Here is a 13,492-nt window from a genome sequence, read left to right on the forward strand (position 1 = left end):
TGAAGGGTGGGATCATGTTCACATGGGTTTTTTCTCTAAGAAACCCAATAACAGCAATGTCTTATGAATCCTGTTCTTATTTTATCATTGTCATTTCTGTTCTCTCTTGCAGCAGTAAAATCAACCACCACACAAAGCCCAGGAGCAGTCACAGAGCACTTCACCGTGAACTTCACCATAACCAACCTCATGTTCACCACAGACCTGCAGACACCAAATTCCCGCAAATTCCGGTCCGCTGAGAAAATCATGAAACACTACGTAAGCAAAAATTCTGTTGTTTTTCACTGAAATCACCCACGATTTTGGGGTTCCCGTATTCACAAAGACTTTTCCTTGCCAGACTGACTCCCTGCTTCAGAAGAGCAGCATTGGCCCCCATTTCACTGGCTGCGAAGTGACGGGATTCAGGTGAGCAATAACCACAGAGATTCACTTGGAACTGCAGCAAATTAATTTCCTTACATTTGACTGACACTTTAATAACTGTTCTCCTTTTTCAAGTAGCTGCTTTCATTATAATAAAGCTTCTATGCCACTTTGTATGGTCTTTATCTTACAAAGCCTTTTCCTTTTTAAGGCCATACCTCGGTGATTTCTGCAGCTTCTCTGAGAACTGTGGGCAGATTTGTTTGGAGGGTTTTTTAATCACATCAAAACAAACAAATAAACAAACACACCCAAAATATTTTAATAGCTAACAGAAGCTCCATGGTATTAAATTCCTCAGGCCTGGGAAGAACAGGGATAGCACAGGAGTGGACACCATCTGCAGCTATGGAAAGGGCTCCCAGGTGCCCAAGTTTAACCCGGCTGAGGTTTACCAAGAGCTGAAGAGAATGACAAGTGACATCACCAAGTTGGGAATCTACAGCCTGGACAACAAGAGCCTCTATGTCAATGGTGAGTGTCTGATTTTCCCACTCCTCCAGGCACTGGAGCAGTTTGGGACCGCTTTAGCTCTCAGGGATCACCTCCATGTTAAAAAAGTCACCTTAAGGAGAAGGTCGAGAGTTTTCTGCATAATTTCTCTGTGTAAGATTTAAAATCTTTCCACGTCGACACTTTTGAAGATTTTAATTTTTCTATTACATTGAAGAGTGAACTTAATTTTAGTCCTGACCTCAATCACTCACCTGCCTGTGAACATTTCACCTGATTCCTGTCCCATAGTTTTTAATTAAAAGTTGGCACACACATTTTCTCATTGTAGCTGCTCTTCCAAAGCACCTTGTTCTGCCTAAGCTTTGTTTATTTAATACATTCACACCCTTGGGGCCTGGTTCTGATGATTCATTCCCAAGTCATCCCTTTAATCACCTCCTCTCCACTTCCATTCTCCAAAGTAGATGCTCTCTTACATGACTCTTTCTCTTGCATTTCCTTTCCAGGTTACAACGAACCCCTTGAGAGATCCCGTAAGTATTTTGCCAAATTCATTTTACCAAATTCATTTTGCCACGTTCATTTTGCCAAATTCATTTCAAGGGAATCTCTCAAAGGAGAAATGCCCTGAGAAAATCAGAGAGGAAGAGGTTATCTAAATAATAAAAGTTATATTATATTATATTATATTATATTATATTATATTATATTATATTATCTAAATTACAAAAATAATAAAAAGTAGCCTTGAAGTGTGCTGGGATTAGGAGTGTTTTGAAAGTGAAAACAGTTTTTTTTTGTTGTAGGAAATTCCTAATCCTTCTCCTCTTTGATTACAGCCCGGAGCACCACAGCTGCACCAAAAGCAACATCCAGGAATTTCACCCTGAACTTCACCTTGACCAACCTCCGCTACTCTGCGGATCTGGAAGCCCCAAATTCCCGCAGATTCCTTTCCACAGTGAAAGTGATGAACCACTATGTGAGTCTGGCTCTGCTGGTGCCCCTTTTGGGTCTTGGTGGTGACCTAAATCCACCTGCTTTAAACTCAGGATGTGAGTCCCAGCTCTCAATTGTCCTTTATTTTTTGACAGCTTGACCCTCTTTTCAAGAGGAGCAGCATAAGCTCTGCCTACACAGGGTGTAAAGCCATGGGATTCAGGTAAGTTTTGGAATTCCAGAATCACAGGATGGGTCAGGTTTGATGGGTCACCTGGTCCCACCTCCCTGCTCCAGCAGGGTCATCCCAGAGAGCACATGGATTGGCTCTGGAATGTCTCCAGTGAGGAGATTCCACAACTTTTCTGGACAATCTGTCCCAGTGCCTGGCCACTACACAAGGAAGAAGTTCTTCCTCATGCTCATCAACTTCCTGGGCATCAATTCCTGCCTTGTTCCTGCCTTGCTCCTCAGCAACAAAGAGCAGACCCTGGTTCCTGCTCTGAGCCCTCCCTGCAGACACTAAAAATATCTGAAAGAATACCAAAAGTGTCTGAAATACTAAAACACCTAAATATAAACCACCTAAAATACTCCTAAAATTGCAATGAGCCATTTCTTTACCCACTCTCACACACCTTCAATTCGTGGCTGTTCTGAGGCCAGGAAACAGCAGCCAGTGACACCTCCCTGTCCAGCCTGGATTTTTTTTAGCTGGTAAAATAATTTTGGTATCTAAATATCATCACCCCAGTTCTGGAGAGCCTGGTGAAGGATGCAGGAGCCTGTTGGCACTGAGGGTTTGGTGTCTGCCCTAAAAACCCCTCTATGGAAGTTCTGCCAGCAGAGCAGTGTCCCATAGAAGTGTGTGACATTTGTCTCCAGGTCTGGAAAGCACAGGGATGACACAAGAGTGGACGCTGTGTGCAGCTACAAGGACAATGCCAGCCTGGCCAGGTTTGACAGAGAAAAGCTTTACCAGGAGCTGAGCACCATGACAAACAATGTCACCAAACTGGGCCACTACAGTCTGGACAGGAGCAGCCTGTATGTTGATGGTAAGCATCCATGGGGATGACAGGATTTTGGGATCTCCTGGAGATCATTCCTCATCCCTGGGGCCTGAGCACTGATGAACCCTTTGGTTTGTTGGTTTTATTTAAGTTTGACAAAACCAATCCTACAGGATATTGCCATGCTGGCAGCATTTCCATGCCTTAAATCACACAAATTCCTGGCGAATTTCACTGTTACAGTGTATGATCTAAGCAGGGATATATCTCATTGCTTTTATGATATGAACAGATGCAAAAATAAATTAACTGTACCCTTTTTATTTAGATTTCACCCTCACAGACACATCTGCCACCAAAGAGCCTCTCTTGGCTCCAGCCACACTTGGCTACAGGCTGAGCTTTAGAATAGTCAATGAAAACCTCACCAACCCTGACTCCCAGTCTCCAGAATACAGAGCAGCAGTAGAAAGCATCACCAACAAGGTAAGGAGGATTTGAGAATATGTCTGGCTGGTCAGTTTTTGAAGCAACTACCAAAGATTTACGTCTGAATTAAAAAAAAAAAAATCAGAATTTTGGAAGCAAAATTTCTAGAATCTGAAAGATAAGATTGGCCTTTTTCAGTTTTGGTTTTAAGTTGTAGCTGGTGGGTGTGATCCCTGCCCATGGTAGGGAATTGGGACTGGAGGATCTTTAAGGTCCTTTCCAACCCAAACCATTCAATGATTCCATGGGGTCTTATGAAATTCTCTCCAGCCAAAGACATGGACTGCAAAATGCCAGAGCTGATCTGCTAAATGAACACACCCCCAGCATTTCACTCCCAGCTCCAGAAGTGCATCCAAGGCCAATCCCTGCTGGCAAATCCCTGCTCAGCACATCCATGATTTATTCCTAGAATCCAACGTTTTCTCTCCAGCACCAATCCAATTTATCAACCTGATAAGGCCCTGATTGGGTGGGTTTTGCTCTCTTCGAGCTGTGGGTCTGTGAGGCTGGGATGTCACTCAGGACACTGCTCTCCCATACTGGCATCCTGGAAGGAATTTCAGGAATTTCACATTCCTAAGGCAGGAATGTTTGCCAGGCTGGAATTCAGACCCCACCACCAGAAGGTGCCTATTCCAAAGTAAAACCCAACCCCCATGAAACCCAACCAGCAAAAACTAATCCAGAGCTCAAATATCTCCTGCTGACCCAAAGCCTCCAGCACAGTGCCCCCAAACTCATTAATATTTAATGTGATATTTTAATTTCAGATGAATCACTTGTACCATCAGAGCGACCTGAGGGAGCAGTTCCTGACCTGCAAGATCACCGGGCTGAGGTGTGGGATAAAATCTGATTTTGTTTAAAGATTGCTTCACCCTGGCACTGCTCCCCCATGGCTGAGTGCCACTGGAATTCCTCACTTTCATTCTCTTGCTGGAAACTGATGCTCTAAGGAGGCATTTCCAGGCTTCCCAGAGTTTGTCAGTTTGAATTTTTTTGGACTAGGGTTTCTCAGTCAGGGTTTCTGTAAGGCACTCTCAGGTCTCTGAGTATCCCAGGAATTACAGATCCCATCCCTTTACTGTGACCTCTGCACTCCTCCCAATCTGAACTCCACTACATTTTAAAAGTGAGCTGTGGTGTCCTGCTCAGGATAGAATGAGGCTTGGACAAAGGGACTCTCCCACACTATGAAAGCTTTAAAAAACCTAAAAGTGCTTCTCTTTCCTTGCATTCGTACAAAACAACCTAAATTTGTCCAGAGAAGAGGTAAAATTTTAATTTCACCTGTCCCTGTCCAAAGGAAAAGCCCCAACCAGCCCATTCTACCACGTTACTTTAATCCACTCAACCTTGAGAACAGCAGGAACCCTTCAGGAAACTCCTTCCCACACTGAGCTTCCTGCCCATCCCATTTATCTCCAAACCTCTGTCTCTCTGCCCACAGGCCTGGATCCATAGTGGTCGACTGCCAGTGCTTCTTCCAGCCCGACCCCAAAATCAGCAGGGCTGTGGTTGAAAGGACTTTCCAGGACAGGACCTCCAACACCACCGGGCTGTGGCTGGGGAGCAGCTACCGACTGCAGGAATTCTCAGTGGACAGTACGTGGATCAAATCCCTTCCCAGCGTCCTCATGGACAACTCACTTTGCCACAGCACACTCAGAACCTCCCAAATTCTGCTCTGTCAGAGCACAAATAGATGTCTCTTTGAGTTGGATCACTTTGAGATAGGCCATTCAGACATTCAGTCCTCTACTCATCAATGGCTTAAGGGGTTATTCAATATATTAAGATGTTCTGCAATATTAAGGTGTTGTTCAAAATTAAATTGTTGTGCAAAATTAAGGTGTTTTAAGTAAAAATCAGAAAAATCAGTAAAAGTAAAAATTAAAAAATCAGAAAAATTCAGTGTGAACTGCTCACCACAACTTCAACCATCTAGAGCTAAACAGACCTTCAGCTTTTTTCCCAATGTGCAGCATCCCAAAGAAATTAATGGCCTGGAATATTTAGAGTTTCCTGTCAGACCCCAGTGAAACTCAAGTTCTGCCAATCTAAGACTTCAAGCTAAAAAGCTGCAGCTCAGTGCTGCTTGGTAGGAAAGCCTCAGTTTCGCTCTGCTAGAATTTAATTTTCCTCTCCATTTCCAGCCTTGGAACTCTCAGTTGAGGCAGCAACTCACAAGACACCCCTGGAGTCTGGCAAAGAAAAATTTGGATTAAATTTCCGAATCACCAACCTTCCCTACTCGCCTGAGCTGCAGGACTCCAGCTCCCAGATGTACCAGGAGAACAAAGAGAAGATTGAGAAAGAGGTGAAATGAGCAGCCATAGCTTCAGCTCCCTGTGCAAAGGATGTGTTAAATTAACTCAGCTTTCCTCAACTGTTTTGTTTCTCCCCATCAGCTCGAGGTGTTCAGGAGCAGCCGCCTGAAGGACCAATTTGCTGGCTGCACTGTGGAGAGCTTTGGGTATGTCCAGTGCTTTTTGAAACCCCAAAAGAGCAGCTCAGGAAGACATTTAGGGTGTCCACCCCTCCCTGCCAACCTCTGTGCCCCCAGTGACACGTGGAAGTCACTTCGTTCTCAGTCACTTTTTGCCTTTACCACAAAAGGTTTCTGTCCAAACAGAGCTGGTTTTGTTTCGGTGCTTGCAGAGCTGTTGTCATGCATGAACAGCCCCAGGGCAGAGCAAACACGTTCATTCTCTCATTTAACGTGTTCAAATAAGCTCAGATTCCACTGACACACAGCACTGACCACACAACTGACCAGCCTGAGGACAAAACCTGCCTGTGTGAGGGTCCTCCTCTTTGGAGGAACAAAGCAGCAGAGTAGATTTAACTTTTGGAAATAGAGCTGGTTTAACTCTTAGAAATAAGAGTTGATTTTCCTCTTAGAGCTGATTTACTTCTTAAAAATGAGGATTAAATCAGTGGATGGATTTTACAAGGCTGCAGGAGTTCCTTTCTCACCCAGAACAAGCGATCCCATCCCAATAGAGATCCCATCCCAATAAAACATCGCTGGGACATCTGCAGACCTGAGGCTCCAAATCCCTCTCCCCGCTCTGCTCATCTCTGTTCCCTTTTCTCTCCTCTCTGCTGTCACCCTCCAGGCCTGTCCATGGCAAAGGACACACAGAGGTTGCCTCAACCTGCAAGTTCACCCTGGATCCCCTCTCAGGGACTCTACAAGAGCAGGAGGTGTTTGAGGAGCTGAAACTCCTGACCGAAGGCTTCACCAGGCTGGGCCCCAGCTATGAGCTGGAGGAGCAGAGTCTGGTGGTGGAAGGTGAGAGCTCCTGGAGGGATATTTTGGGGAATTCTTCCTAATTTTGTTTAAGTCAGCTCCAGAGTTGCATTCCTCATCTGTCCCACTCTTCATTTCCAGGTTACTTTCCACTCAAGACAGATGAACCAGAGTCCAAAAGATCTGGTAGGTGTTTTGGTTTTTTTTTTTGGGCAAGGATTGACCTGACAGCCACTGAATACTTGAGCTCTAATAAATAATTGAACCCTGGAAAATACTTCAGCTGTAATAAATTAGGATCAGATATCTTGGAATGGGACTAAACCCATGGAAAACACCAAAATTCCAAGGCTCTTGGTAGCAAACAGCAGGTGCCACCAGCCTGAGGGGAATGGAATTGAAGGACAGGCAAAAGCAGCACAGTTTGGGAACTGTTTGAAAACTCTGGCAACAAAATATTTTTATAACTGCAGTATTTTTAAAAAAAAGACCAGACCAGATATGGTTTAGCTTAGCTACAACCCCAGAACTAACAGCTAGCAGGAGAGAGAAGAAAAATACCTGAACTGTTCCTTTCCCATGCACCACAAACACTCTGGTAAAACAACCACAGCTTTTGCTGACACCCTGAGCCCTGTCCCTGTCACCAAAAGAGTCCAGAAGCAGTTAAGATAGAACTTTGTCACTCTGAGCATCCCTGGAATCAGCTGGGGCATTCTGCTCCCTGCAGTGGCATTTAAGGTTGTGGATCCCTGAACCCTCACTCCATTTCCCCAAATTTCTGTAATCTGCCCTGACCTACAGAGTGAACTTTGCCAGGGTGAGATCTCCCTCTCACAATCCCACACAGAAGAGTCTCTAAACCTGACATGCTCCTTTTTTTTTCCCTTTTCAGAGCTTCAGTTCTGGGCCATCATCCTCATCTGCCTTTTCACCCTGCTGGGCTTCATCCTCCTCCTCTTGTTGTGCTTCCTGGTGAGTGTCCCCTTTGCTGTCCCACCTGTCCCTTGACTCCTGCAGAGCCACAGGAGGGACATCAGACACATTCCCAAGGATCCCAGTGCCTGGAAACAGCAAAAACCACCCCAAATCCTTCACTCCCTCCCAGCTCTTCCAAGCAATGAGGATGGGGAAGGGAATTTATACTCAGCTGAGCAGATTTATAGCAAAGGAAGCAGAATTTTCCTTCTAGAAAAGCAGCAGGATCATGGCTGGCACTGGGTTTTTGCAGAGGGAAAGACACAAACCCGAAGGTGAGGCCACCACCAAGAGGAGGAGCAGGAATTAGGGAATCCACAGGTGGAAACAGCATTTCCTAAACCTCTTCCCTGTCCAAACACCTGCAGGATGGGCAGGTTCCAGTGAGGGAGTGCCAAACCCAACATTTTTAACAGCCTGTGGGAACCACGCTGAGAATTTTGTGCTCTTTTAACTACAATAAATATAAATTATAAATTATTTAAGTGCTCTTTAACTACAGACTGCTGCAGCCTGGCAGGGCCATGCTGCAGCTGCAAATCCCTGGAAAAGGCAGAGCAGATCCTCTTCCCACCTCTGGTGGTGTTTTCATGGGGAACAACACCTTGAAAACATTGCTTGAAAACTTTGCTTTGCACCAGCTGGGGAGAAGAGCTAAACCTACAGAGAGCAGGGAGGTTCAGGAGACAAAATTACAGCCAGCAGGATTTAGGACAGGAAACCCCTCTGCTGCAGAGCTGCCTCACAGCTTTAGGCATTTTGGGATTTTTATTCCCAAAATCCCTCCCTTTCCACCTGGCAACGTGATTTGGAGACACCTAATGGTGGGCAGAGCATGGATTCAATATTTTTTGCCATTAATTTTGGCCACTTTGTCATTAATTTTGGTCTCTTTGTCATTAATTTTGTTCTGTTCCCATTAATTTTTGTTCTGTTTTCCCATTAATTTTTGTTCCTTTTCCCCAATAATTTTGTTCTTTTCCCCATTAATTTTTGTTCTGTTTTCCCATTAATTTTTGTTCTTTTCCCCATTAATTTTTGTTCCTTTTCCCCATTGATTTTTCATGTTTCCCATTAATTTTCTTCTTTTTCCCATTAATTTTTATTCTGTTTCCCATTAATTTTTATTCTTTTTCCCATTAATTTTTGTTCTTTTTTCCCATTAATTTTTGTTCTTTTTCCCCATTAATTTTTTGTTCTTTTCCCACCAGGTTCTCTCCTGCCTGAGGAGAAAGTCCCACCTGTACCAGGTGCAGCAGGGCCTCTATGGGTTGTACTTCCCCCATCCCAGCACAGGGAAGGTTCACTAACACCTCATCTTGGTCTTCCCAGACCTTTTCGTCCACTGATGAAGGAAAAATAGCTATAAAACCTAGAAAATATTTCTTTTATAAATTATTTCAGCGTTTTCTCTCGCCTTGAGACAAATCTTTGCACTATTGCCATGATTCTTTTCATACTCCAGGAAACTGCCAACAGTGCAGGTGCTGAGGAAAATATTTTATTTTCAAGCACTGCAGTGTTTTATAGAAATATAAATTTTATATAAATATTACACAACCAAAGGAAAATAAAAACTACCAGGAGCTGCAGTTTGCAAAGCCCTTCAGTGTTAATGTCAGTTTTCTGAAATAAATTATACTAATTTAGAGATTTTTGGGGACTGACTGTTGTAGACTTAGAAATCCCACCTAGATTTTAGCTTTTTCACCACTGAGCTTGAAAAATGTAAATACCTTAAATTAATTGAAATATTTCATCTATTTATAATTATGACATTATGATGTAAAGAGACCTTGTTAAATCTGAGTGTGACACAGCCAGGCTGTGTTTTTTGAGATTGCTGCTGATTTCAGTTTAATAAATGCCACGTTTTACTGCCATGAAGTTGTGTTTCCTTTGTAGCAGCATTTTTATCATGCCAAATCAGAAACTCTGCAGAAATCCCGGAGGTTTTGCTCCTCACCTCCCATTTCACAGCACAGGATCTGTTTTTAGAGTTCAGCACCTTTTCCTGCCAGAATTGCCCCAAAACCCCCAATTCATGCCCCGATTTCCATGGAGCACAAGACTCAGGGCTGTTTCTCTGCAATTATTTGATCCTATCATTAAATGAACTCCCTGAAAGTGAAAGCATTCAATTACAATTAACAACCCCACGATTAGTCATTAAATCCTCCCACTGCAGGCAACGTTTCCACGCAACCAAAGTGGGTTTTGCTTTCAAACCAAAGCTCCTCCAGGGCAGGTCCAACCAGTTCACCCCCAGCTCAGAGCTCCCTGCAGAGGATTAGGATCTGTTTGCTCGCTCCAACAAAGGGTTTGGAGCACCAATTATGTCAGCAAACATCGATTGAAAGCTCTCAGAGCTCTTGCAAAACACCTCTGCAGTGTCCCTGTCACCCTGAGTGTCCTGAGCGTGGCTGCCACCCTGTGACAGGGACGTTGGGATGGGGAAGGAAATCCCAGCTCCCAAGAAAAGCTGAGTGACCAAGCAGGGCTGAGAATCACAAAATCCTGGAAGATTTTATGAGAATCATAAAATCCTGGAAGGTTTTATGAGAAAATCACGAGAATCATAAAATCCTGGAAGGTTTTATGAGAAAATCATGAGAATCACAAAATCCCGCAAGATTTTATGAGAATCATAAAATCCTGGAAGGTTTTATGAGAAAATCACGACAATCACAAAATCCTGGAAGGTTTTATGAGAAAATCGTGAGAATCATAAAATCCTGGAAGATTTTATGAGAAAATCACGAGAATCATAAAATCCTGGAAGATTTTATGAGAAAACTGTGAGAATCATAAAATCCTGGAAGATTTTATGAGAAAATCGTGAGAATCATAAAATTGTTTTATGAGAAAATCTTGAGAATCATAAAATCCTGGAAGGGACCCAAAAGATCATTCAGTGCAGCCCCTGTCCCTGCACAGCCATCCCAACAAGCCCACCCTGAGCACCCCTGAGAGCTCCTGGGGCTCTGGCAGCCTTGGCACCATTCCCTGGGGAGCCTGGGCAGTGCCCAGCAGCCTCTGTAATTAATTAAATCAACCAATTAATGAACTGAAAAAAATGAAAAAAACCCCAAATTACAAAAGTCTTCTCCTCTTATTCCTTTCCCTGAGCTCCATGCCAAGCCCTGGCAGAGCTTTGTGCCATCAGAGCAGCAGTTCCTGCCTTGGCAGCCCTGGATCTTCAGCTGACTCTCCCTGCTGTGCCTCAGTTTCCTTCCCCTGGTTCCCCTCTCCCTTGGGGAGTCTCTCACTCCCAAAAAGCCATGAGTGAAGCCAACAGTAGAGATGAGAAGCTGCATTGCACTTGGAGAGTTGGAAGGGCCTCAGCAGCTGCCCCCCTTCAGGGAGTCACACACTCAGAGCCCTCTGCCACCTCCTGCTCTCAGCACCAACCCAGCACTGGGGGAATCCACAAAATCAGAGGGCTTTGGGAAAGCTGCAAAAGGCCTCAGAGACAGTAGAACTGTGATTAGAGCTAAGCTGCAGCCATGAGATTGGTCAGCAGAAAAATTATTTAAAAAGTAGAAAAGCAAAGACAAATAGAACAATGGTCTGTGTAGTAACGCTTGTCCAGAATAACTCTCGAAGCAACAGAAAAGTTTATCTAGCAAGATATTAGGAAGTTTTAAGCTTAATAATGGAGCTCTGTGCATTGTGAATTAAGGCTTACAAGCAGGTATTGTATTCTAAATAAGCAAGCATTGTTTGAACACAAGGAACGTGGGCTTATGTTGATTGGATAGAACTACTGTCAATGTGCTTTTGCTTTGTGTGATTGGTCAGAAAACTTATAAAGTGAGTTGTAACATTAAGTTCTTCATCTGCTGCTGGGGATGTGAGCTGATGGCATCTTCCCATTGTTATAACCATGTAATGAGACTGATGCTGGAAAATAAAACAGCTCAAGGCACGTTCCCAGCAGTCCCATCCCGTCTGTGATTTGTACATAGACCCCTGGCCGGCGATAAGCACAACTTCCTCTGTCACTGTCATATTTTCTGGAAAAATCCCTTTACCTAACATTTTTCTCCTGGGAAGCTGAGAAGCCTCAGAGAAAAAGGAAAACAATTCTTATCTCATTTGCTTCTCCTGTGTTTTGCTCATGCAGAATGTGTTTAGAGATTGTTTACCCACAGGTGATTGTTTCATTGGGTTCTGGTGTGAGTTGTTTTCACTCTTTGACCAGTTGGGGCCAAGCTGTGTCAGGACTCTGGAAAGAGTCACAAGTTGTCATTATTATCTTTTTAGCCTTCTGTCTGTATCCTTTCTGTATTCTTTAGTATAGTTTAGCATAGCATTCTTTAATATAATATAGCATCTTAAAATAATAGATTAGCCTTCTGAGAACATGGAGCCAGATTCATTATTCCTTCCTGCCATGGGGCACCCCACAAATGCAATAACTTCCCAGGGCCAAATTCCATCCTGTCCCACCTTTCATGGAGAGAACTTTTCTCCATGAAAGGTGGGACAGGATGGAAATTTTGGAATTTAGTTCAGGGGCAACCTGAGTTTCTTGTCCACAGCAGGGTCTAGACCACCCAGCCCCAGCTGGGATTTACAGCTCTGTAGGCAAAAGCTCATCCTTCCTGCTCACCCCCCTCAGTCCTTCCTCTAAATAGTTAATTAATCTAAATGCATCTCATTAACATTTCTCCCCTGGGAGCCTCATCCTGGGGCAGCCAGGAGATCTCCACCATGCCCAGCCAGGAATTTAATCTGGGAACTGATTGTTTTAGCATCAAATGCATCATTTTGTCAGTGGCAGTCACTGAATTTACTGGCAAGCTTTGATGTCCCTTGCAGGGCTCAGTGTCCCTTGCAGGGTTCAGTGTCACCTGCATGGCCTAGTGTCACTGAAGAGTTTGCTGTCACCTGCAGGGTTTGGTGCCACCTTCAGGGTTTCTTGTCACCTCCATGGCCTGGTGTCACCTGCAGGGTTTAGTGTCACCTCTAGGGTTGGTGCCACCTGCATGGTTTGGTGTTACCTCCATGGCTTAATGTCACCTGTAGGGTCTGGTGTCACCTCCATGGTTTGGTGCCACCTGCAGGGTTTGATGTTACCTCCATGGCTTGGTGTCACCTGAAGAGTTTGGTGTCACCTCCATGGCTTGGTGCCACCTGCAGGCTTGATGTCACCTCCATGACGCCAAAGAGCCCAAGGGACCCCTACCTGTGCTCAGCCAGGGCAGCTCAGCCATGCCAATCCCCAGCAGGGTGACACCTGTGGCTCAGGCAGGGCCACTTGGTGGCAGCTGATGCTCAGCGCCGAGCAGGATCTCACACGTGCTGCTCCCTGCAGAGCCTGAGACGCCTCTGAGGCAGGGCAGAGGTGCCCCAGGGACCCCCAACACCGGGGTTGCCAGGGCAGGGCTTCCATGACCTCACCCAGCCCCAGGTGATGTCACAGGTCCCTTGGGGACACACCCAGTCCCGGTGGATTCCATGGGGGATTCCAAGCCCAGGGATGTGTTCCTGCCCCAGGGAATTGTGCTGCCCCAGCCCTGCAGGGACACTGAATGGGGCTGCCCAGTCCCTGCCCTGCTCCAGTGGCCCCAGGAGCACACAGGCTCTGGGGTGACCCTGGCAGCACCACAGCGGCAGGAGACCACTCCCAGAGCTTGGGAAGCATTCCCAGAGCTGCCCCAGGAGCCAGGAAAGGCCCTGGGCACTGCAGGGAATGTGGCAGGGCCGTGTGAGGGGGCAGGGGTGTCACAGGGACAGGGCAGGGGGCAGAGGGGAGGCTGCAGGAATGAGGGAGGGATGCAGGAGAGAGGCCAGAGGGATGCAGGGAGGAGGGGTCAGGGATGCTGGAGGCATCTGGCAGGACACTTTCCCAGGGATTTCTGACTAGCAAAGAGTGTTTAGTTCTCAAATAGACTCCAAGCAGCCACTTCATTTCCCCTGAAAC

The 13,492-nt window shown here is 45.3% G+C and overlaps 1 protein-coding gene and 1 long non-coding RNA gene across 2 annotated transcripts; both read left to right on the top strand.

Annotated features, from left to right (window-relative positions):
- Positions 1 to 229: 229 nt before the first annotated feature.
- Positions 230 to 859, top strand: LOC115948838. Its single transcript, XR_004082605.1, has 3 exons — positions 230 to 261; positions 344 to 411; positions 731 to 859. It is a non-coding gene; the product is annotated as an uncharacterized LOC115948838 (long non-coding RNA).
- A 1,004-nt stretch (positions 860 to 1,863) lies between these two features.
- Positions 1,864 to 9,234, top strand: MUC16 (mucin 16, cell surface associated). The gene is made up of 12 exons (XM_005429490.1): positions 1,864 to 1,867; positions 1,980 to 2,047; positions 2,710 to 2,882; positions 3,166 to 3,323; positions 4,100 to 4,167; positions 4,780 to 4,934; positions 5,486 to 5,649; positions 5,741 to 5,805; positions 6,452 to 6,627; positions 6,727 to 6,771; positions 7,481 to 7,560; positions 8,775 to 9,234. The coding sequence occupies exons 2-12, from the start codon at positions 2,037 to 2,039 to the stop codon at positions 8,871 to 8,873; spliced, it is 1,194 nt and encodes a 397-aa protein (XP_005429547.1). The 5' UTR covers positions 1,864 to 1,867; positions 1,980 to 2,036; the 3' UTR covers positions 8,874 to 9,234.
- Positions 9,235 to 13,492: the final 4,258 nt, after the last annotated feature.

Source organism: Geospiza fortis, unplaced genomic scaffold (genome assembly GCF_000277835.1).
Source record: "Geospiza fortis unplaced genomic scaffold, GeoFor_1.0 scaffold80, whole genome shotgun sequence".
Classification (NCBI taxonomy): Eukaryota; Metazoa; Chordata; class Aves; order Passeriformes; family Thraupidae; genus Geospiza; species Geospiza fortis.